The sequence below is a fragment of the Muntiacus reevesi genome, chromosome 12 (assembly GCF_963930625.1).
Source record: "Muntiacus reevesi chromosome 12, mMunRee1.1, whole genome shotgun sequence".
In the NCBI taxonomy this organism is placed as follows: Eukaryota; Metazoa; Chordata; class Mammalia; order Artiodactyla; family Cervidae; genus Muntiacus; species Muntiacus reevesi.
In genome coordinates this window covers 24,014,147-24,038,592 of record NC_089260.1, presented here as the reverse complement: position 1 = coordinate 24,038,592, position 24,446 = coordinate 24,014,147, and the positions used below count along the sequence as shown (strand labels likewise).

The window sequence follows — 24,446 nt, the reverse complement described above, 5'->3', positions numbered from 1 at the left end:
GGAAATACCACGTCTTTTATCTTTTACCAAAGTTAAACACACATAGAGTCAAAAGTTCTACCAAGGTTGTTATGAAAAACCCCCATCCTTGTCCCAGTTCCCTCCTCCTAACTCTCCCTTGACTAATTTCAGTACTTTTAGAACCTTTGGGTATTTATGGTCCTAACTGTCCACAACATGCTCTTATTGCTCCTGCTAATACATTTTAGTTTGGGGCACTATTTGGGGCATAAATGCAAAATGGGAGATAAGGATTTAGCCCACTTTCGTTACTGCCGTTCCTCACTATGAACAAGCTTGCTTCTCCTCCCTATCCTCCCATATGGTTAGAGTATAATTTTAGAAGGATGAGTAACTGGTGTCTATATTATTATAACCATGCAAACACAGCTGAGTCACATAATATGTATATATATACTTACTATATTTTGTTTCCTGCATAACTTGTTGTTTTCTCTGGAGATGATTTTTCCTTTATACATGCAACCCTAATTCAACTCTTCTCTTCAGCTTGCCTGCATCTCTTCCTAGTATGTTAGAATATATTAACTACTTTCTTAATTTTATCCTTTGAAGAAGATTTGGAGTCTCTGATATGGTGCAGTCTAAACTGATTGCTATATATGCTGCTTCCCAGGTAATTGTTTTGGCGATTCCTTCTGCCTCTTATTAGTGTTTAATGTTCTGTTTCCTGTGTTCCATCTTTTACTTTCTTTCTCCTTTTTTAACTTACTCTCCTGTTTTTGTGGTTTCCCTGGTGGCTCAAACGGTAAAGAATCTCCCTGCAATGCAGGAGACTGGGGTTCTATCCCTGGGTCAGGAAGATCCCCTGAGGGAGGAAATGGCAACCCACTCCAGTACTCTTGCCTGGAAAATTCCATGGACAGAGGAGCCTGGCGGGCTACAGTTCATGGGGTCACAATGAGTCAGACACGACTGAGTGACTAACACTTTCACTTTTTCCCGTTTTGGTAGAACATATCCTTCAGTAACTTACTGAGAAAAGGTACACACAATATATATTTTTGGGGCCTTACATGTCAGAAAATGTCTTTATTCTTCTTCAGAGTTGATTGCTTTGGGTGGTTCTGGATATTTCTGAAGACTTTCTATAGCCATTTCCTCACTCCCATATTGGAACCTCAGGCTAGGCCCTCTGGTAGCGCTCACTGCATCTGACTCTCTCGATTTCCTCTCTAGTTCTTCTCTAGCACCCGGGTGGGTGGTGGAAGTTAGGAGCATGCGCTTCTACCCTTGGAGAAGGGTATCTTTCCTTTCTCTGCACCCTCACCTTCAAAAGTTACCAAGGTGGTGGTTTAGTCGCTAAGTTGTGTCCGACTCTTGCAACCCCATAGGCTCTAGCCCGCCAGGCTCCTCTGTCCATGGGGTTTTTCAGGCAAGATACTGGAGTAAGTTGTCATTTCCTTCTCCAGGGGATCTTCCCAAGCCAGATTGAACATGGATCTCCTGCACTGCAGATAGATTATTTATGGACTGAGCCATCAGAGAAGCCTTTAAAAGTTACCATAGGTGCCTGTTCTTGGTATCTTTTTCTTTTCTTTGTGGTTGTCAAAGAAAATTAGAACTGGACAGTAAAGTGGTAAAAGCAGATTTTATTTAGGAACTTTTACTATGTGGCAAAAGGGACCTCAGTTTAGAACTAGGCTCAGCTTTAATGTCTGTGCCAACCTGGGTATCTTAAACATTGATGATCAATGTAATTTACTATTTTTAAAGAGTATGCAGGTTCTACTTTTTGCTGCCAATGCTCATCTCTGTCAGATACTATGAGGTCGAGCCATACAAGAAGAGAAATTTTTGCACATTAACTCATTTCTCAAGAGTTTACCTGAGAAACAGAAACAGGTGGTTGAATTTATGTTCACAGTGGTGGGCAAATATAAGAGAGGAGCTCCCCAATGCCACCGGGAGAACCCAACAAACAAAAAAATCAACAAAGAAGGAAAACTGACAGTATGGGAAGTTAAGTTTCTAGTTTGTTTGCTTCTAATTTTGATGATGGGTTACAGCATCTCTAAGAATTTGAGTTTGGTCGTAAGTTGTCAGGAAATGAATTTTGAAATCAAATGGAGAGCATTCTCTTGGCTGTGAACAAATTAGCAGTATACTGGTTCCTTGTCATAGACTGATACTCAGAAGATCTATATTGAAATGTGAGAAGCTACAAGGAGTCTAAAATGGTCACAATAGAAAATGCCTACCCATGGAGAGAAAAGAAAAAAACAAAAACAATAGGAATCTGTGGACACAAGTGCTGTGAGGACACGTGGCCATTTTCCTTTTACATCGTGGATGATGTGAATAATATTGACAGTATGGACACTGCCTTATTCTGTTTTGTTGAGTAGTAGGACTAGAAAATATCACCTTACCCAACTAGTTACAAACTTGTGGAACTGATTTCTCTAAGAGAAAGTAGGGGTAGAAAATATGAATAACCTCAAAAATGATTTAACTAAGTTTGTGGATGACAGCTTCATAATGGGCTATTACAGAGAATTAGGATGCGTTGGGCATACTCCTAACCTTTGAGGCGGACATCAAAGAACAGCCGTTGTTCCCACAGCATGCCCCTTGGTGCCGTCATCTGAATGCTGGACAGGAAGAAGCGCGAGTCTGATCCAATGTGGCAAGACCCAGTAGACTCTGCCAGGTTTGTGTGGGTTGTAAATTTAGGGTAGATTCCAATATGAGGGTTGTAAATTTCAATGAATGAAAACTCGAAAATCTTAACTTCTATATTTCCTAATCTTTGTTACTTCTTCTTTGTATAATGTGCTCTTACACCTCATTTTTCAGCTGTTTGAGAGATCTCTTATTATGTAGCTTTCATTTGACTAGGATGGTACTTGGTGACCGAACAGTTTCCTATCCTGAGGGTTGAATAGGGTCAACAAATAACCTTGGAAAATAAATTTTACACCCTTGGAATTTCTTTTGCACATTAACCCATTTTCAATTTGCAGTTTAAGACTGAAAAACTAAAATGGAACGATTTTACTTTAATTATGATTTTTGGTTTTTTTGATGGATAAAATTCCCCTTTGAATTGATTATAATCTATGTGTAGGCAAGCATAAAAGGTAGGTTTAATGTTTTTAGGTACAGAGATTAATTTTCCTTATTATAACTTTTATTTTGGAGGGGGGTGCTACATTCAAAACCTGGATCTGAATGCGTTAGAGTAATGTGTAGGAGTCAAGGGGGGGGATCTTGTTTTTGAAATGGATTTGCATTCAGTAGGTGTAGGGGGAGGCCTGAGATTCTGCTTCCAGAGGGTGCTACTGCCTGGAGTCTAAGGACCACATTTTGCAGAGCAGAACTTGAAAGGCGTACTTGCTAATGTAGCACTATAGTTTGAAAAACCAATCTTGGTTTCAGCTTTCCCACTAAATGTTTTTGGAAAGTTTAGGGAATAATTAAAACAAATAACTTATATGAACAGGATCCAAATACTACATTTATTTGGATGTTGAACTAATCTAGAAAGTCCTTCTTTTCCACCTCTTCTGCATTCTTCCCATCTCTCTTCCCTTTCCTTCTTGAATATTTCAGTATTGAAAAGTGGGGGCTAAATGACACAAATGTTTCTTGATTCGACTAAATTAAACACACAAACACATGCACACACTCTTTAGTTCTGTGTACTTTGCCTAATTACTAGCAATAAACCTCAGTAAAGAGATTTAAGGCTTATGAATGTTCTACTTGGAGGAAATTGTAATTATGGTTATTAAGGCCTTTGGGTTTCTGTGTGTATTTTAAGCAAATTAGAATTTTTATGTTTTCTAAAGAGACAGTAACACTTCCCTGAAAAATTATGACCTTTGCTGGGGCATGCATGCGCGTACAGTGGTGCAAACGGCACATGGGCAGCTTTGTTCTTGTCGATGAATCACAGGCATTAAGGATTGTTTTTCCTCCACTCCATATGTGAAAGTCCGGATAATGAAAAGTAGAAACTAAGAAGTGGAGAGAAGTAACCCTTGTATTTTGCCACCTAAATTATTTTAAAAACTTAATTATTACTTTCAATTCTTTAAAACATTTTAAGGCAGAATAATTGTCACTTGCCTTTTATTTCCAAAGTAATTTTGCTCTCTATTAAGGTAACATGGGTTTGTTGCAAGACTTTGTGTAATGCCGAAGAGTATACAGAAAAAAGAAGGATTTATTCTACTTCCTTGCGTTAACCACTGTTAATGTTTTTGCATTGTATGTCTAAGATATTTTTTCTGTGCGTATTTAGAATATAGACATTTCCTAAGACATATGCCCAGGGGTGCAGCAAAGTTGCTTTAATTTCTACACTTGAGTTTAGTGTCTGTTTTGAAGCCTTGTTTTTCTTGGTAGTGGCAAATTAATCCTGGTAAATTTGAGTACTCTGTCAATTAAGTGTTTTTCCATTTTCATCCCCAGATGAGCTCTGCCCTTTCCTCCTTCTCCACCACTGGCTTCTCAGCAAGGTTTGCATCAGGCTTGTCTGGAGAGAAATAGCAGTGGGGGGCCTCCCGCATCCTGTCGCCACTCTGCATGCTGTGCATGGTCAGCGCTGGTCTGGACTCTTCCATGGCTAGCCCTGCACACTACTGCCAGGGCCTCAGTGCCTGCCCGCAAGGTCTCTGCCCTCTGCCCCTAGCCCGTGGTCTCTCTCAGCCCCATCTGAGCTCTTCTTGGCACGTGGGGTAATTTCGGATGGTTTCCTAGACTGCTTTGGGCTTGAGAGGCTTTCACAGGCTCTCCATACCTTATTCTCATGTCTCCATCCCATGGCTCCTAAGTGTCCAGCTTGGAAGCACATACCTGGATGTGCCTGCATTCTTGGGTTTCACATGTATCTTCTGGTCTGACTGTCTAACTTATCTGGACAGGATAGGAATATTCTTTTGTGCACCCATTCCCCTAAGGTTAGGGCATATGATCCTTTATAGAGACACACTCCACCTCAACTGAGTGTTCTCTTCTTCCTACGCCACCTGGCAATTCGTGGGGTCTTTATCCTGTCTAAGCAGGTAATTGGCTCTGATAATCTTTCATGCTTATTTAGGACAGAAACTTTTGTTCTCTGTGAATTTTGCCTCCTGCTTTTGAAACTCAAAACTCAGTGTCTCATAACGTGGTGAAATGAAAGGAATGGGAAGGTTTTGTTTATTCTAAAGGTTTTAAAATCTCATTTGGAAACTGAAAATTTGGTTATTTGCACTTAATTTTCTTTGAGAAAGTCTTCCCTGAGCCAGTGAATTCCACTAGCTTATTTGAATAAAGAAAAACCTAAGGACTAAGAATGAAATTAAAAGAAAAAAAAAATCAGTTATACTCCAGAATACAGTGCCATTATACAGATGTATGTGTTTTTAAATCAAATGAGTCCTGTATTATTTGCCTTCTCACATTTTTCTATATCAAAAGAGCCTTCTTTGCATGTTAACAATGCTATATATAACAAATGATCTTTAAAGTCAGTATTTTAGATTTAATGTACATTATTCATCACGCTGGACATTTTGGCAGTTTACTACCTTTTCACTATAAAAACAAATACTGTGATGTGAATTTTATATCTTTATTTAATTTTCCATTTCTTTCTGTAGGATTCCTAAAAGTTTCATTGCTAGGTCAAAGGAAAAGTACAATATTGCTAAATTATACTCTAGAAGATTTGTACTAATTCACATTACTACCAGGAGTATATGAGGTCATCATTTTCTAAATACTTACTGATAGTTTTTAATCAGCCAACTCCTAAACTTTAATATATGATGAGGTTGACTGCTTATTTTAATTTGCATTTTTTGTCACTAGTGAGGTTGAACATATTTTTGTTTACATTTTTCCATTTCTTTGATCAATGTTTAGCAATTTAAGTTTCCTGCTTCCTCTTCTAAGAGAACCATTCTCCATGTTGATCTATAAGTATTCAATACACAAAAAATGTACTCTTTTTGTGTGTTGCTATAATTTTTTCCAATTTGTTTCTTTGTTTAATAAGTATTTTTTTGCAGTTTCCGACTTTGTCACACAGCCTTTCAGGAGATTCTTTTGCTCTGTGAACACAGATTTTAAAAGAGGTAAACCATTTTACAAAGTGATCTTTTTTTATCACATATGTGTGAAATTTAGGTACATTTAAATGTTTATAGTAGTTTAATACTTGAATCTAATTTTGTTTTTTTACTGATATTTCTTATGTAATAACACTATTTTTCTTTATGCCAACTGGTCTCTACTAGGCTACAGTGAAAAAGTTGCCATTTCATGATTATTAATTCACAGAGAGAAAGCTACAGTGGTTTGTGAGATGCTGTACATCTCCCAGGCAGTAAGTGAATCGACTGTTAGGAAAATGTCATCAATGAGAGCATGAACTTGAGTGTCTTGTGTCTTTTATGGAAGGTGGTCCTTGTAAGCCAGTTGGCTGCTCTGTGTATGAAGTTGGTCACGTGCTAGACCATGGAGAGTGATGAGCTGAAATAGACAGGGCATGTCTGTTTGATGGAAGCAACTGCCAAATACCTCAGTTGATGGTTATTAAGCAGGAATGATAGTGTGATGGCCATACCATCTGATTATTCAAGAAAAACCAAGAAAGCTGAATTTCCGGAAGAAAAAATTTAGGGGGAAAAGAAAGTAACTTCTATAGTCTGCCTAGGGCTCGTGGCCATCAGGTGGGAATCTCTGCTTTATATCCTTTTGAGGCAGAACTGCTATATGTAAATAGTGTCCCCTAGAGCTTTGTAGTGTACGACTACATGTGGTGGCCTTAGAAATGCTTCTATTCCACAATGATAGACTAATTTTCCCAGGAAGTAGCTAATGTCACCCTAGCCTACTTGCTTGGGGAGTATGGGCATGCATATCTGTCTGTGGTTGCACATGTGCCTGTGTGTATGGGCCTGATAATCGGTACTTAATGAGAGCAGACAATCCTTCGTCATCTGTCTACTGGCTCCTTATCTTCCTTGTTCCACTCCTGTTTGAAATATGTTGCTCTCAGAGTACTATGAGTAAAAATGAAAAGAATAAAGAGGAAGCAACGTGTCTCTGCAATATCAAGTTGAGCATCCCTGAAAATTAAAAGGAGACTTAGTGATTACAAAGTGATTAGAAGAAGTATCTGTTGACAAAAATTCTTGACAGATGTGACTCCCCATTTCACCACATCAGGAAGCATATGAGGCCGCTTGTTCTGTGTTTGGCGGTGATTCTCAGTTTGATCCCTTGGTTAATGTGGATTCGGCCAAGTTTCATCATAAAGGCAACTTCTCCCTTTGGAATTAGTAAGTAATCTCCTGCGCAATATTTTTTTCCCAATAAGCTTTTACCTAATGGTATTAGTTGGTGATGGTCCCTGCCTGAATTAAATGATTGTATCAATGATGGCAAAATGGCATGTCTAAATGTATAGCCTTCCGGGCTCCTCTGTCCATGGAATTTTCCAGGCAAGAATACTGGAGTGGGTTGCCTCCAGGGGATCTTCCAGGCCCAGGGATTGAACCCGCATTTCCTGTGTCTCATGCATTGCAGGCAGATTCTTTACCCTCTGAGCCATCCAGGAAGCCCAAATTATATGGCCATAGTCATTCAAATGCAGATTAAAGGATATTCCATAAGACAACTGGCCTGGACTCTAAAAATCTCAATGTCAAGAAAGACAAAAATAGTGGGGAAGGTGTTCCAAATTAAAAGGACTAAAGAAACAAACCAAATGCAGTCCACAGTTCTTAGTTTCTGGATAGATGGAAAAACAGAACATTGGGGATGGTTGACAAAGTATGGAATGTAGACAGCGTATTAATAATAATGTTTTGTCCGTGCTAAATTTCTGAGGTCTGACAATGATATTGTGAATATGTAAGACAATGTTCTTATTCTCCGAAAGTATGCGCAGGATAATTGCATGTGAAGTATTATGGTGTCTGCAACTTACTTGTAAATAATTTACCAAATATGAGTGTATTATTTCTGTATCTATCTATAGATCTGTGTGTATATAGAAAGAGACATAGATACCTAGTAGGGAGAGAAAGCAAGGGGTATTATGATGTATTTAAATAATTAGGCTAATTTTGAAATAACTTGTTCTTAGTGACTTATAAATACCAAGATAGGTGTTTATATTAATTATTTTAAACTATAAGTGCTTACAACACTAGTGTCCTAAAGCATCTTCTAGAATCTGGAGTTCTTGAAATTCAGTTTTCCCAACTTATTGAAAATGAGACAGTTTTTCATGTCCCATCTTGAAAGCCCTCCATTTTTTTTTCAGGAATCAATTTCTTATTATTAAAAAAAGATATATTTACTAGGATCTTCTTGCCTATCCCATATTCACTATTTTTTATTAGTCTGTGATAATTTTCTCTTTTCATGTCTTTATTTTTAATAAATATAAAATGGAAGCAGAAAATAAGTTTCCTGTCTCATCTACTATTATGTTATAATCTTAAAAGCTGAGTTTAACAATGTCATTTTGTTAATTTTGCTCTTAAAAAATGTTTCCCATAAACCTTAGGAAACTTTAGCCTTCTTCACATTTCTTTGTGATTTTTCTGTTTTTTCTCATGAATATATCCTTTTGCACATGTTGCTTAAATGTTTAAATTCATCAGAGGACTTCCTATGAAACCTTATTGAATTCTATAGAATATCATATCATTCAGTTTTTCCCTCATTGAGATTATGTAAGTAGAGTCTTATTTTGAAAATATCTTCTTAATTCCTTTTCTAACTTAGAAATGTTGGCTGCAAAGCCAAACCTGTATCCTTCCAAACTTAAAAAAGAAATTCATTCTTAAAGTCTTGGGTTTTACTTCTACTGTTGCAGTTTCTATATATTCTATACTTATAAACCCCATGGTAACATTATAATTCTCAGCAAGTGCTTCCTTGTGTTCAAGTTAAGTATTGAATGTCTCCTTTTGCTGTTTCTGCTGTTGTCTGAAAGGTAGATTGTCGATAAGACAGGCCGAGGTTTATCTGCCATACAAGGACAAAGAGTTCGGCCTCCTCCAACCGTGTGCTGACACCTGCTCATGTCCTCTTCCTCTCCTTTGGATATTCTTCTCCAAACTCCTGGTCTGTCTTCAAGACCCAGGTCATCTTACCACCTGTGTCTTAGCTCTCCAGGATAAATCTCCTTCTTCTCGATCCCTAAGCACTTGGCAGCGTGCACAGAAAATACAACTTAAAATCCACAACACCTTAGTGAGTGAACAACACCTTAAAGGGCTCTCAGCAAACAAGTCGAGGATAAGTTGAGCACAAACATAACAGATGATAGTACAATGAACAAAATCTGTATTTCCTACGGGTATAAACAAACAAGCAGACCAACAAATGAGGGAGAAGGGAAAGCTCATTCCAACGCTAGAATATGCCCCCTGATAAATGGAGAAGAATGATGGAGTTAGAGAATCACCTTTGATAGTCATCCAAAGAATAGTTTATTAAGGCAAGAATCATTGGGCTGCACAGGTGGCTCAGTGGCAAAGAATCCACCTGCAATGCATGAGACACAAGTTCAGTCCCTGGGTCGGGAAGATCCCCTGGAGGAGGAGATGTCAACCCACTCCAGTATTCTTGCCTGGAGAATTCCATGGACAGAGGAGCCTGGTGGGCTACAGTGATGGGGTCGCAAAGAGCTGGACACGACTTAGTGACTGCACAGGCACGCACATCAAGTTAGTTCAGTTCAGTCACTCAGTCGTGTCTGACTCTTTGGGACCCCACGGACTGCAGCACGCCAGGCCTCCCTGTCCATCACCAACTCCCGGAGTTTACCCAGACTCATGTCCACTGAGTTGGTGATGCCAACCAACCATCTCATCCTCTGTCATCCCCTTCTCCTCCCACCTTCAGTCTTTCCCAGCACCAGGGTCTTTCCCAGCATCAGAGCTGATGAGTCAGCTCTTCTCATCAGGTGGCCAAAGTATTGGAGTTTCAGCTTCAACATCAGTCCTTGCAATGAATATTCAGGACTTATTTCCTTTAGGATGGACTGGTTAGATCTCCTTGCAGTCCAAGGGACACTCAAGAGTCTTCTCCAACACCCACCACAGTTCAAAAGTATCAATTCTTCGGCGCTCAGCTTTCTTCACGGTTCAACTCTCACATCCATGCATTGCTACTGGAAAAACCATAGCCTTGACTACACAGACCTTTGTTGGCAAAGTAATGTCTCTGCTTTTTAATATGCTGTCTAGGTTGGTCATAACTTTCCTTCCAAAGAGTAAGCATCTTTTAATTTCATGGCTCCTCATCAAGGAATACTAAAACTAGTGTGGAAGTTTGAAGAACAGGATGGGTACTTAGTCTCACTATATCTCCTCAAAAAATATGTATTCTAGAGCAGTAGTTCTCAACCTTTTTGGCACCAGGGACCGGTTTTGTGGACGACAGTTTTTCCAGTGGGGGGAGGTGGGCTGATTCAGGCAGTAATCCCAGCAGTGTGGAGGGGGATGGTGCAGTGACATGAGTGATGGTTTAGGCAATGCGAGCGGTAATGTGAAAGTGAAGCTGTTAGCCTGCTCAGTCCTGTCCTACTCTTTGTAACCCCATGGACTGTAGCCTGCCAGACTCCTCTGCATGGAATTCTCCAGACAAGAATACTAGAATGGGTTGTCATTTCCTTCTCCAAGGGAACTTTCTGATCCAACCCAGGGACTGAACCCTGGTCTCCTGTATTATAGGCATTCTTTACCATCAGGGAGCTGCAGATGAAGCTTCGATCACCTGCTGCTCACCTCCTGCTGTGTGGCCCAGTTCCTAACAGGTCCAGAGCCAGTATCAGCCCTGGGGTTTGGGCCCCTGTTACAGAGGGAAAAATAGTGACCTTATAATATAGAAACCTGGCAGACACAACTTTAGCCAAGGGATCAAAATTAGTATCACCAATATTGCAATCAAATTCATCAAGTGCTTCTTGATCTGCACAGAAAAGGCCATAACATCAGTTCATACATTATCCCCCAAATATGAGATCAGTCACTCAAATAGGTATCCTGTAAATAACTGACCTGTTCTCTTCCAAAACATCAAGCTCTCAAAAGAGGAACTGTTCCAGAATAAGGGAGACCAATAGACATGACAGCCTATTGCAATGCATAATCTTGGAGGGGATTCTAGTCTAGGAAAAAAATAGATAAAAGGAACAGTATTGGGATAACTGAATATGGACTGTGGTTAGAACATAGTATTGGATTATATCAATATGGAAGATATTATAAGACAATATCTTGTTTTAGAAATCTATACTGAACATTGAAATTTCAGTGTAGAGTGTCATTTCAGTGTGTGACATCTACAACTTGTACTCAAATGGTTCAGAAGACAGTATATGAATATATTTATATATACAGGCATAAATGTAGGTCTCTATATACAAAGCTATGTCTGTAAATGGGCTTCCCAGGTGGTGCTAGTGGTAAAGAATCTGCCTGTCAATGAGGGAGATGCCAGAGACACAGGTTCGATCCCTGGGTCAGGAAGATACCCTGGAGAAGGAAAGGGCAGCCCACTCCAATATTTTTGCCCGGAAAATTCCATGAACAGAGGAGCCTGGTGGGCTACAGTCTCTGGGGTCTCGAGGAGTTGGGCACGACTGAGTGAGCACATGTCTGTGAGCATGCACACACATAGTTTTGCCACTTTCTGGGAGTGACCGACTACGAGTTACAGCTTCCAACAGTGCATGTGCAGTTTGCTTTCAGCTTCTTAGGCTTGGAGGAGTGAAGCAGAACTGTGGCTGGGGAGCAGAGGCAAACGGCTCAGGCTGTCAGTCCAAACCTCTTCACTGCAGTGCATCTTTAAAGTCTAGTTTCACTCATTTGGATGGCATACAGAGCCTTCTAATTACATAGGTACACTTGCTGTGTTACATCAAAGGCTCCTTGTCCAGGGCAGGATTTGTCTTCAAAGACAGTGAGGAGAGTGGCCCATTTGCAGGAAATTGCATGGTGTGGGGGTGATGTTTTTTTGAACTTGTCAATTGGAGATTCCAGTTTTAAAAGTGCTGGCCTTTTGCTGTATGCCCAAACCGTTAAAAGACTCTCCATTTATAATTTTGAGGATTTCTCTTTAACTTCTGCCAGAAGAAACCTGTAACTCAGTTTCCCCTATTATCCTGCTTGCTATATCAGCAGTTTGACTCTGAAGTGTTCTTGGGGATAACATCCTAATTTTGTTGATTTATGGGATTTAGTATAGTCCTAGTTATGTTAGGAAAGAATTAGCTTAGTACTCTTAGTGACTAATCATCAAAAGGATGCTTGATTATTTCCTTGTAGCTAAAAACAGAGCACGGGGCAGTGAGCAAATTACAAGGGTACAGCCTAATTTGAAAGAAAGTTCTCACAGTTTTAATCTTGGTACAATGCATTTTTTCCCTAGGTGCTATACATATATCTTTTAATGAGGAAATTAAAAGCCTGGCTTTTGAAATCAGGGGTCAGAGCTGGATTTAAATTTGTCACTAACAAAGTGTATGATTTTGGAAAAGTTTCTTAAACTCTCTGATCTGTTTATTCACTTTTGATAAACAGAAATTATGAGTAATAGGCCCTTACTTTCAAAAATGATGAACGCATATAGCCTGCAATTTGTCACAAAGCGTGTTCTTCTGTGTTCATTTTCTTCTCCCATATTGATCTTCCTTGTTTTCATTTCTTCTTGTTCTGAATACACATAACTTCTTAGAACAAGAATGATTAAGTAGCTAGATTTCAAACTAAGGTATTGATTGCTATAAACTTAGCAAACTGACAAAGCATGTTAAGATGAACTTTGATAAATGTTAAATGCAGGTGATTTATTTAAAAATTACTGAGAACTAAACCCTGTGTAGGTCTGAAGATTTAACAGTGAATCTTTCTAATTTTCATTGTCTATGTGATATTTCACCCACAGTGACCTAGATTGAGTGCAATAAAGCTTTTACTTTTTATTTTTGCATCATAGTGTATTCCTGAATACTTGTTACACAATCTTGTCTGTCAGCCCTAAGGGCTTGCTAGTGTGTTTTTCATTAAGACAATTAAAATTTTTTTTTAAATTTTCTTCATTTGAAGAGAGCTTTCTCTAGGACAGTGTAGCTAACAGTATTCATTCTCAATTTTAAAACACAGTGGTATAATCCACATCTAAAACACATGAATTCTTTAATCTGGTTAGTTATGACACTGGTGGTTCTTGAGGGCTGTGTTTATGACACCAAATAAGTTATCCAGTTGACTTTCCATTTATTGTCTTAAAATTAAAATAGTGAAATAAGCAGGAGTCAGTTTCTATTCTAGGAAGCACGTGGTACATGAGAGACAGTTGAGTAATTTGTACACAGAATTCCATCATACCCTGTTTTCCCTTTTAAAAAACCAATTTAATCTTTGGATCCATGGGGGGGTTTTTCCTATAGGCAGTTGGGTAGGTCAGACACTATGGCACTTAGCTTACAGTACTTAGGAAGTATGCAGAACTTATTTTGAAATACTGTTAGTGTAAGAAGTATTTAAGTACTTTATGGAATAAAAGCCCAGCTCTATTTATGAGCAGTTTTTTTTTTTTTTTCTATTTAAATAATTGGATTATCTCCTTATATAAACTTGGACTCATGTGAAAGTGGTGGTTTCATAATCTTCATAAATGTATATATTTAGATCTGCTCATGTTTGAGTTACCATTAGTACCAACATTCTGTTAACATTTCCACAGGATCTTTTAAGTATGTTGAGAAAGTCCCAGCCAACTCTTGACGTGAGTAATCTATACTACACAGCAGTTTCTAGGCATGACTCAGAGGATCCCACACATTCTAACTTTAAACTTATGTATCTTCTGGCATTAGAATAGTTTGATGGAGTAAATTTTTTTTCTCTGTCCCAGATTTAAGCTGGTGGCTTATTTTATACAATGTAAGATATGTCTTCCTTTGTTTCAAAATATCATATAACTTTGAGCAAATGAGCAATCTCAAATCATCTAATATTGTTCTGACTTCATCAACTAATGAATGTTAATTGCCTTAGCCATTGTAGAAACTGAAGAGCTTATGCCTTTGCCTGTGTTAATAGTTTAGTTTTGGGATGAGCATGTTCAGATCCTTAATTGTACATTTTCCCCCGTTACCTGTCAGAGTTAACACTTAGCCTGGGAATATGCATTCAGATTTTTGTGTCAATGTTTATGGTGGGAGAGAGGGGAAGAGGAATAATTCTTAAAGGGCTTGACTTCGACAGTGAGTGTTCATCATGAGAAATACTTCACTCTTTGCGGAATTGTATATGCTTACTTGAGGGCTCATGATTTTAATTTTTCATTAACATCTATACATAGCTACTTTCTTCTTTGCTTGGGTCTTTTTACTTGATGTTGGGTGACTGTTTTTGGAAAAATGTTTCTGGGTCTCATTTAATTCATTCAAATTCTTACGTTCTACTTGATGGTTAGTTGATGAGTGCATAGTACTGGCACATCAGAATGCTCGTTTCAACCTTCCTTGAGCTTCTAGATCTCAATGGTGTCAAACTCTCTGGATCAGGACCTGATGAGTGCTGATTAAAAAAACAAACAAACATTTAGGTACCTTGCATTGCAATGTAACATGTGCATTCAGAAGCTCTTTTGGGAAATCTGTGGCTTAAATCAACAGATGTGTAACCTGCATCTGCTTCAGCTGCTTACATTTGGGGTGAACTATGTTGAAAGGATACTGCTTTGTCTCAAGGTAAAATGTGTTGAACCAAAGTAATTTTTCCTGATGATTGCAGTGACTGCTTTGATACGATCTTTCAATTTCCTCCAGTTTTGGCAGACTGCCTTGAATATTAATGATGATTTGTTAAATTAGAAGGAGAGTGTGTTTATTGTGTTCTGAATAGGTCCATTGTGCCCTCAAACAAACCGATGTAAGATTCCATCCACATTTATTTTGCAACCATATCTTAGTTTATCATCTTTCTTAGACCTACCCTCTGAGTATTTTGGGCTTCCCTGGGACATCTTAGTTAATTCAGACTTGAAGCATGCATGACACATGCCTCATACAAGCTTTCTGCTTCCTTGTGATGTGTTTTTTAAAAAATATCCCACCTGGTGAATCACACAACAGCCGTGGCTAATCGTGGTTGTAAATGTACTTCTGAGGTGCCAATCTATGAGGATTATGACTCGTGTGGTGCTAGCACTTGAAAGGAATTAGGAGCTTACAGTTGTGGTCCTTTTCCTCATTTTTTGTGATGATATTAGACTTCATGTGTTAAAATAAATCTGTAACTCTACTTAACTTTCTCCCTCCATATTTTAAAATCTTCTAGTAGATTTGAGTTTCTGTACAGTAAGACACATACTTCGGTAGGAGCAGAAAAATCATTTAATTAAATTCCTTTAATCCTGATGTCATTAGGAATGTTACCTGGTATCTAAGTTGGTAAAGAATCTGCCTGCAATGTAGAAGATCTTGGTTCAATTCCTGGATCAGAAAGATCCCCTAAAGAAGGGATAGGCTACCCACTCCAGTTTTCTCGGGCTTCTCTGGGTGGCTCAGATGGTAAAGAATCCACCTGCAATGTGGGAGACCTGGGTTGGGAAGATCCCCTGGAGAAAGGAATGGCTACCCACTCCAGTGTTCTGGCCTGGAGAATTCCATGGACAGAGGAGCCTGGCAGGCTACAGTCCACGAGATCGTGAAGAGTCAGACATGACTGAGTGACTTTCACTTTCAGAAAGTGAAAGTATAAAGTGAAAGTGAAGTCGCTCAGTCGTGTCCAACTCTTTGCGACCCCATGAACTGTAGCCTGCCAGGTTTCTCTGTCCATGGGATTTTTCAGGCAAGAGTACTGGAATGGGTTGCCATTTCCTTTTCCAGGAGATTTTCCTGACCCAGGCATTGAACCCGGGTCTCCTGCATTGTAGGCAGATGCTTTCCTGCCTGAGCCACCAGGGAAGTCCTTAGGGAAGTCATCACTTTCAGAGATGATTTCAGTATTTTGGGAGGCTTATAAAATTTTAGAAGTACTGTTTTCCTATGGAATACATCTGAAGTTAGGGATATATCCAGGCCTTCATTCCTAATTGACATGTTTTAGGTGGATTAACAATGATATTATTAATTATCAACTAATAACATTTTCAGACATCCAATGGATATGGGTTTCTCAAAGCTAATACTTATTGTAGAAGTTAAGTTTCATAAGCATTTTTCCTAAAAATATTGTTATCTATTGAAGGACTCATAACAAAAGATAAAAAATGATTCTGAGAATGTGTGTATGTGTGTCTCAATTCTACAGGTTATGAAACTTTGGAATTTTTGGCACAAGTTTGCCCTTCTCATTTTTTTTTTTTTCTAGACTAAATTCATGTTATTTTAGCTCCTCTAAAACTTTAGTGGACATTTAGAAACTTACTTCTGTCAGAGCTTTATTAAAATTGTTCATTTTAACATCTGTTTTCTAAGGCATGATTATAATGGTGAATATCTAGCATGTTAAAATCTGTTGTCTTTTCATCAAAGATCAGATTACATATTCATTTTTATCAACATTTAAAATTTAATGTAAAATACAGTACTCTGAAAGATAGGTATCTCTCATTTTGGTCAAATTTTGCATGGCTTGTTCATTCATGATCTTGATGGCTTAGTCAAGTTTGAGCTTGGTAGTATACATGATTACAGGATTTTTTATCTCAGTGATGCCAAGTTCTAGTGGAAGGGTCTATGCCCAACTTGATTTGTATAGGATCTGACAGGCAAGTTCTCTATTACTGGTGCCAGAGATAGGGTTTTTGTTTCCAAATATGTATCTTGAACTTGGAATTGGGTGGAGATAAATATTAGCAATTTTGTGATAGGATGGATCAATGAAGTTAATAATAAATGTTCATTTTTTTGAAAAGCTGTTGAACTTGTAACATTATTTAACCTGAAAATATGGAATGAGGCTAAGATGCTAACAGCCCATTGTTCAGTCTCATTATTTTCAGAATTAGAAATCTGTACCCTTTGTCAGAAATGGATGCCTTCAGCTAGTAAGAATTTAGATTTCTTCTTGTTTGGCAGGGCTTGCAACAGAAACAGGGTAACACTTTTAAGAAGTATTAGGAATATATTAGAAACAGATGGGCATTCAGCACCTACATAAAAATGTTCTATGGGATAAAATGTGCATAACTGGGTTTGATTTAACAAAGGATCAAACTTAAAATATCAGGATTCATAAAAAACCAAACTTTGCAATTTAAGAGGAATACAAATCAGGTGATTAGAATTAAGAGTAAAGAGTTTTACTTAAGCTGTTTTTTTCACCTTGAGTACTTATTAGAGATATAAGGAATTGTTACCTGGTTTCTGCCTCATGATTTTTGTTTTCTGTACCCATATATTCCTTTTCCTGTCAAGGAGATATGTGTGGATTTGTGTTAATACCACTGTCTAACACATTTTAGGGGAGTTTTAATGTTTTATGTGATATATTTCGTCCTTAGAATTTTGGGTGGGTCCAGATTTAGAAAAGTGTTTTGGTTGGAATGATGAGGCCCTGGATCTCAGCAGGCTTCAGGGTTGGAAAAGTTGAAGCTTACGGGGAGAGCAAATAAACATGGTCTTCAAAGCTGGGAATTAAGATCTGTTTATTCACCTGCACACTTGAATTAAATCTCATAGAAATAGGCTGAGCCATTTGACTTATTAAGATCCTGACAAAATAAATTACTCTAGTCATGTTTAAAGGTCTAATTTTTGTCTGGCTTTAGATATATAGAGACTGGTGTGTGTGTCTTAGTCGCTCAGTCACGTCTGCCTCTTTGCGACCCCATGGACTATAGCCTGCCAGGCTCCTCTGTCCATGGAATTCTCCAGGCAAGAGCACTGGAGTGGGTTGCCACATCCTCCTCCAGAGGATCCTACCGACCAGGGATTGAACCCAGGCCTCCTGCGTTGCAGGCAGATGCCTTACCATCTGAGCTACCCGGAGATTGGTATAGTCACCATATGATGGATGAAGAAGTTCTTGTTGAATTTAGCTGCTGCTTTATAACATAGAGGAGACCAGGATAGTTGACACTGGACAGTGGTTAATTAAACCAAAAAATTTGTTTGAGGTTTGGGTCATGAAACTTCAAACTGCAAAAATTACATGCGTTCTTATCCTTCAGCTTTGAGGAGCACTGCTGAAGTTTGGAGCAAGGGAAGAGAGAGCACTTAAGGCTGGGTGTGGCTCACATCACTTTCGTTTTAAGAGGGTTCCTCTTATGTAGGGTTATAAAGATATCTAAGATATGGACTCAGGTAAGTATTCCCTACTTCATTTTCATTGTCAGTTAAAGTTCAAGTAAATAAAGCAATGCATTTACTGATTTTAAGAATACCTTTTAAAAAGTGTGGAGTACACTTTGTTGACTCTGCAATCTTTGTGGTCAAGATGAAAGTTGACTTCTGATACATAAAAACAAAGCAAAACAAAAAGCCTTTAATTTATAATGATTCTCTTAGCTCTGTAATTCTCTTTTCTCCATCCTTCTTACTATGGAGTGTGATTTATACTGATAGCTCTGGGTTTAACTTTTGAACTTAAAGTAAGTATAGCTTCACTTTTACTTTGTGATGACTGTGGTCCAGAGAACCTTCTCCTTGAAATGTTTTGCTACATATGTAAATCTTCCAAGTTCTCTTTTTCCTTATGAAGCTAAATTTGGGATTTGGATAACCTTGATATTACCTTTTCATATTTGTAGTTAAGCTGCAGAGCAAAAGGCAGTGGTGAGCTACTGCAGAGGGCTCTGCAGTGTGGGGCTGCCTTTTGCTGAGCTCCAGCCAGTGGCTCCTATCTTTGCCTTGGTCTCCTGGTTGTTCCTACTTAAAGGCTTTTTTTTTTCCCCCACAAGAGTCATGAGAGTCATAAATTACATCTCCAAATATCATGCCATAAGGGTCTTTCTGCTTAAGGTGGGTTATGTTCTTAGACAGCCCTGAAAATTAAAATGAGTTGGGTTCTTCCCAGTCACCACTTCCTCTGCCAAAGCCGTTTCATCCATCATAGAGCTACCGAGTCTTTCTGATTCTGCTCCCTTCACTCATGTTCTACACCCTGCCCACCCTACTCTGTCTTTACCTCCTCCTTACATGGAAGTTAGTCTGTGTCCCAGTTTTTGAAACTTATATACTCATTCCTTACACCCTGCTCTGAACAATAATAACAAAATCTTAGAATAAAACCTCTTTAGAGGCATCTGGAAAAATTGTAAATAGTCTAGGCTTATTTCCAGGGGCTTCACTGATGGCTCAGATGGTAAAGAATCCATCTGCAATACAGGAGACCCGGGTTTGATCCTTGGATTGGGAAGATTCCCTGGAGAAGGGAAAGGCTACCCACTCCAGTATTCTTGCCTGGAGAATTCCATGGACAGAAGAGACTGGCGGGCTACAGTCCACGGGGTGTCAAAGAGTCAGACCCGACTGAGCAACTGATACATTCATTTTCACTTTTTATTTCCAGTCAGTTATGTGAAAATGCTTTATAAATCGTAATTATTTCATGAGAGTAAGGCATAATAGAAACCTTATGATGAGATAAAAGCAGAAAAACTGACCCTATAGTAGAATGGGGAGAGTAGAGAAAGATAGGCGGGGCAGGGGGTGGCGTGGTTAGGGTGTCTAAGCTAGCGGTAGCAAGGGCCTGACCTGTAAGATTAGTGGAAATCACAAGAATAAGGGTTCAGATTACATCTTCAGAAGACATTATCATGGGAGCTAGAAGAGGAAGAAAGCTTTTATTAATGACCCAGCCACAGGAGTTGAGAGGACCAGAGACTGAGATTGAGGTCTTGAATTGAGGCTCTAAAATCTGGTTGTGGTCTTCATAAAAACAATGTTGGGCATAATTAAATGGATGGTGTTGGTAGGTAGCTGCTGCTGCTGCTAAGTCGCTTCAGTCGTGTCCTACTCTGTGTGATCCCAGAGATGACGGCCCACCAGGCTCTGCCATTCCTGGGATTCTCCAGGCAAGATCACTGGAGTAGGTTGCCATTTCCTTCTCCAATGCATGAAAGTGAAAAGTGAAAGTGAAGTAGCTCAGTCGTGTCCGACTCTTCGCGACCCCATAGACTGCAGCCTACCAGGCTCCTCCATCTATGGGATTTTCCAGGCAAGAGTACTGGAGTGGGGTGCCATTGCCTTCTCTGGTTGGTAGGTAGAGGCTACAGGTAAAACTGACACTCCCAAGAAACATGAGTGATATTGGTCTGGTTCACTGGTAGGAGAGGATGCTCACAACCTGATGAAATTTGAGCAAGTTGTCATACTTCGTGTAAAGTCTGATCACAGCTATGAAAAATCCCAGTTACATATTATAAATGTTGTATAAGTGTACATATATAAAGCGGTATCTGGAAAGTTTGTTATGATTTTATTAGGAATTCTAGGAGGTGATTTTCCATTTGATTCTTTTTTGCTCCACAGTTGCGGGTTAAAGAAAATAAGTGGTAAATAAGAAATTAGTTGGGAAGCATAGATAGGCTTGCAAGCAAGAAAAAGTCCATAAAATAGATTCACTATGTATATTAAAGCAGCTGAACAGTTGATAGAACAAAGTCCTAGAATAGGTGGTAAGAAGCAGATCTCAATGGCCAATTCAAATGGTTATCTTGGCCTTGGTTTCTGATCATGTGTACCTTAGTTCTTTTTTGGCTCCTCTGAAATGTTAGGTTAAGCTCTTCTTTGGGGGATCTCTCTGGAGGAGAGACTGTAAGAATAATCAGGGAACCCAGGAGAAGTGGGAAGAGAGTGTTTGTGGAACTGAAACCTAGGAAGAACTTCTCCAGGTAGCAGTAAATATATTGGATACTTAATCATTTTAAGTAAAGGACAGGTGTGGTATACAGTGTACTTCATTGTATTTCTGCTAATCTGAATACTGAATACTGTTTATTTCTTATTCAATAAAGATTTTTGTAGGGCAAATAGGATTGTAGTCTCAACGTGAAAAGTTTCAATAATTGATGAATTTTCTATTCCTTCTTAAGATTTTTGTGGGTTAACTCAGTAAGATGAAGTTAGTGTGGCCTTATATATCTTGCTGTATTTATGACCTTGCTTGGTATAAGGATAACTAAAAGTTACATGAATTTTTCATATTTTAGAAATTATACTGGGATTTTGGGTTGTATCATTTTTGAGTTTTATACCAGGACTAGAAACAGAATGTTTTCTTTTAATTACCCTTTTTGTCACTAACTGTAGTGAACTTCATGAGGTTTATGTATTTCAGATGCTATTTTTTTCTTACATGTTTCTTACTTTTTGTGGTACAGTTCTTTAAACCTATTTTTTAGCTAAGTCCCTCTCCCAGTCTACCATTCAACTTGTCCATAAAATTTTTTTCATGTTTAGAGTTTTAATTTCTTTCTCATTTGCATATTTTATGATACTGTTTCTTCCTGCGTGATTTCGTCATTCCATCCCTTCCAATACTCTAAAGATACTCACTTTAAGATTATTTTCATATTGTTCTTTTTTATTCTTTAGGTATAAAATCTCTTACTCAGACTGATTGTTTCTCCTGGGTTTGCTTGCACATGTGATTTGTTCATTTTGATATTAAGGTGGTTTTCCTTGAAAGTCCCACGTGTCAGGGTTGTAGAAAATTTCTGTAGGGTCATTTGTCATTTCATACTTTTTTTTTTTTTTCCCTTTGTGGATTTTCCTGGATCTAATCTCTTGACTTAGAAACTCCATACTACACTGATGATCTGAACTTTGATCCCATACTTGGACGTCTCGTAGATTTGATGTAGTTATTTCTCATGGGCTATATTTTTCTCTCCTCCTGTATGCCCCTAATCCAGGGTTGGAAATGTTTTCTCTGGCCAGTTGAAGTTGGGGCTTCTAATACTTGTTTCGTTGACAAACAGCCTTCATGACTCCAGTCTACACAGAACCAATGTTAACTCTTTACATGCATACTACTTTATTTATTTATATTGAAGTATAGTTGACTCACAATACTGTTAATTTCATGGTTACAGCAATGTGATTTGCCATGCATGTTTGCTTGGTCTGGACTTGGGACCCTGCCATGAGATCTGCCTCTGTCTGCTTCAACATCTCCAGCCATTTAGTTTGAGTTTTCAGCCTCAAGTCTGCCTCTGGGTTTCCTCTTTGTTGCTAAGTTTGGTTGTGTTTTGACCTTTTTGTTTTTTTTAAATGGCAGAGGTTATTTTGTTTAGCATTTCTATATGATTAGAGCAAAAGGAAAGGAGATACTTGCCTTTTCAGCATGTTGTGCTGACCATAAGTCTGACCACATTCATATTTAAGTATGTATTCTTTTTTCTTTTACAGCTAGTTATGTATCAAATCCCATTTGCAAGGGTTGCTTGTCTTGTTCAAAGGACAATGGGTGCAGCCGATGTCAACAGAAGTTATTCTTCTTTCTTCGAAGAGAAGGCATGCGCCAGTATGGAGAATGTCTGCATTCCTGCCCATCCGGATACTATGGACACCGAGCCCCAGATATGAACAGATGTGCAAGTAAGCAGTTGACTTTTCTCCACCCTATTTTACTGCTTATGCAACTTAGGGGGAGTTAAAAGTTGAAAATTTTTGATTAAGTATGTTTTTAATATACTACAGAAATAGTTTAAGCTTAAACTTTAAAAAAAAATGAGTGGGGTGGAATAAGAACACTTTATCTTTTGTATAGAAATGTATTGTCGATGGGGCTTCCCGGGTGGCTCAGTGGTGGAGAATCTGCCTGGCAAAGCAGGAGACATGAGTTAGATTCCTGGGTCGGGAAGATTCCCTGGAGAAGGGAATGGCAACCCACTCCAGTATTCTTGCCTGGAAAATTCCATGGACAGAGGAGCCTGGCAGGCTACTGTTCATGGGGTCGCAAAAGAGTTGGACATGGCTCAGCGACTAAACAATGAATATTGTACACATACTTTAAGATTACATAAGTACTTTTTCATAACATGTATCTTGGAAACAAACATGGTAGGCAGATCTTTGTAAGACATACTTGCTTAGCACTTATCAAAAAATAAAAGACTTTAAATACCTTTATATTGGGAACATCCTCTTGAATTTTACCACAGTGTCTGCAGCTTCTTTTTCCTCTTATACTTAAGTTTGTAATACCAGAATTAGTCTAATCTGTAATTTAATACATTAATTTAAAGCACCATTACTGATAAAATATGTCATGAAAATATTTAGTTTACTTCAAAGTATTCTAAGTTTAGGAACTACAAACAAAAAGGTCATTAGGGGATGTCATTCTATGGATAGGAATGTAAGTACAATTTTTTTTTTTTTTTTTTTAATTTTTTTATTTTTCAGTGGGTTTTGTTATACATTGATGTGAATCAGCCATAGAGTTACACGAATTCCCCATCCCGGTCTCCCATCCCACCCCCCTCTCCACCCGATTCCTCTGATCCCCAAATCATTTATCATTATAGCATGATTCTCAGTTTCTAGGTAAATGGTAGAAATTGACGTTTAAAAAAATGCAATAACAAAGGAACATCCCTTTTTTTTTAAAGAGCGCAAATTTTAGAGGATAGAATGGATAAGGAGAAGGGGAACATGGAGTGAAATGACAGATGGGTAAGAAGTTTAATCATAATTCAGTGTACTAAGCACTAGATCAGCAGGCAACCAGTGTGTTACGGGAGTGACTTAATTACCTCTAACACATTGTGCGTGACTATTAAATCAGCTGAGGTCTTTAGGTAAGAAGAGTGTTTGAGTTTTATCATCCAAGGACAATGTTATTTTGGAAGGAGGCACAACTAATAGAGGAAGATTAAATAGAATCTGGGAGGAAGAAACAACATGTTTAAAAAAATAATGTGTTTGGGCAATGAGAAGTCTCATTTATGGTACTGTTGGCATCTTGACAAGGCAGAAGTCCCGCACTGCTGGTCACTGAGCATTCTTAGTCTCTGCTCCTTAAATCTTCTTCATTCCCCCAAATCACCACGATGATAAAAATTATCCCCAGACATTTCCCAACGCCTCCTAGGGGAGCAGTACCATCCCTGGAGGAGAACCACTGAGAGTAGTATGTGCTTTGTGTGAGGAATGGTTGGAATTGAGGATGAAAAGGGAGGATTGAGTGCAAATAATAAAGGTCTTGAGTGCCATGTTAAGAAGTCTGGATGTTATCTGAGGGTTTTGAGTGGCTGTGAACTAAAGCAATTGCTTTATTTAAGATAATTCTTGAAGAAGTGCAGGAATGAGTTGGAGAAGGCTACTGTAACAATTGCAGATGAGAAATCTTGTTATGATGAAAAGTTTGTGGGTAGTGAATTTCAGAGATTTAGAATCAATGAGATTTAGTAAGTAACTAATTTCACAGAGTGAAGAGAGAATCAAATTTGATCATAGGGTTTCTGGCTAAGGTGACTGGGTGAATAGTTTTGCCATTAGCACA

General features: G+C 38.5%; 1 protein-coding gene across 2 annotated transcripts in view; it reads left to right on the top strand.

Annotated features, from left to right (window-relative positions):
- Nucleotides 1-24,446, top strand: part of RSPO2 (R-spondin 2) — a 125,506-nt gene that overhangs the window by 21,088 nt on the left and 79,972 nt on the right. Inside the window, exons 2-3 of one of the 2 annotated variants that reach the window (XM_065903097.1) lie at nt 6,024-6,089; nt 22,349-22,537. In XM_065903097.1, coding sequence (XP_065759169.1) covers nt 22,456-22,537 — 82 coding nt within the window. In that variant the 5' untranslated portion in view covers nt 6,024-6,089; nt 22,349-22,455. The remainder of the gene's footprint in view (nt 1-6,023; nt 6,090-22,348; nt 22,538-24,446) is intronic. The other variant, XM_065903095.1, reaches the window with a different exon arrangement.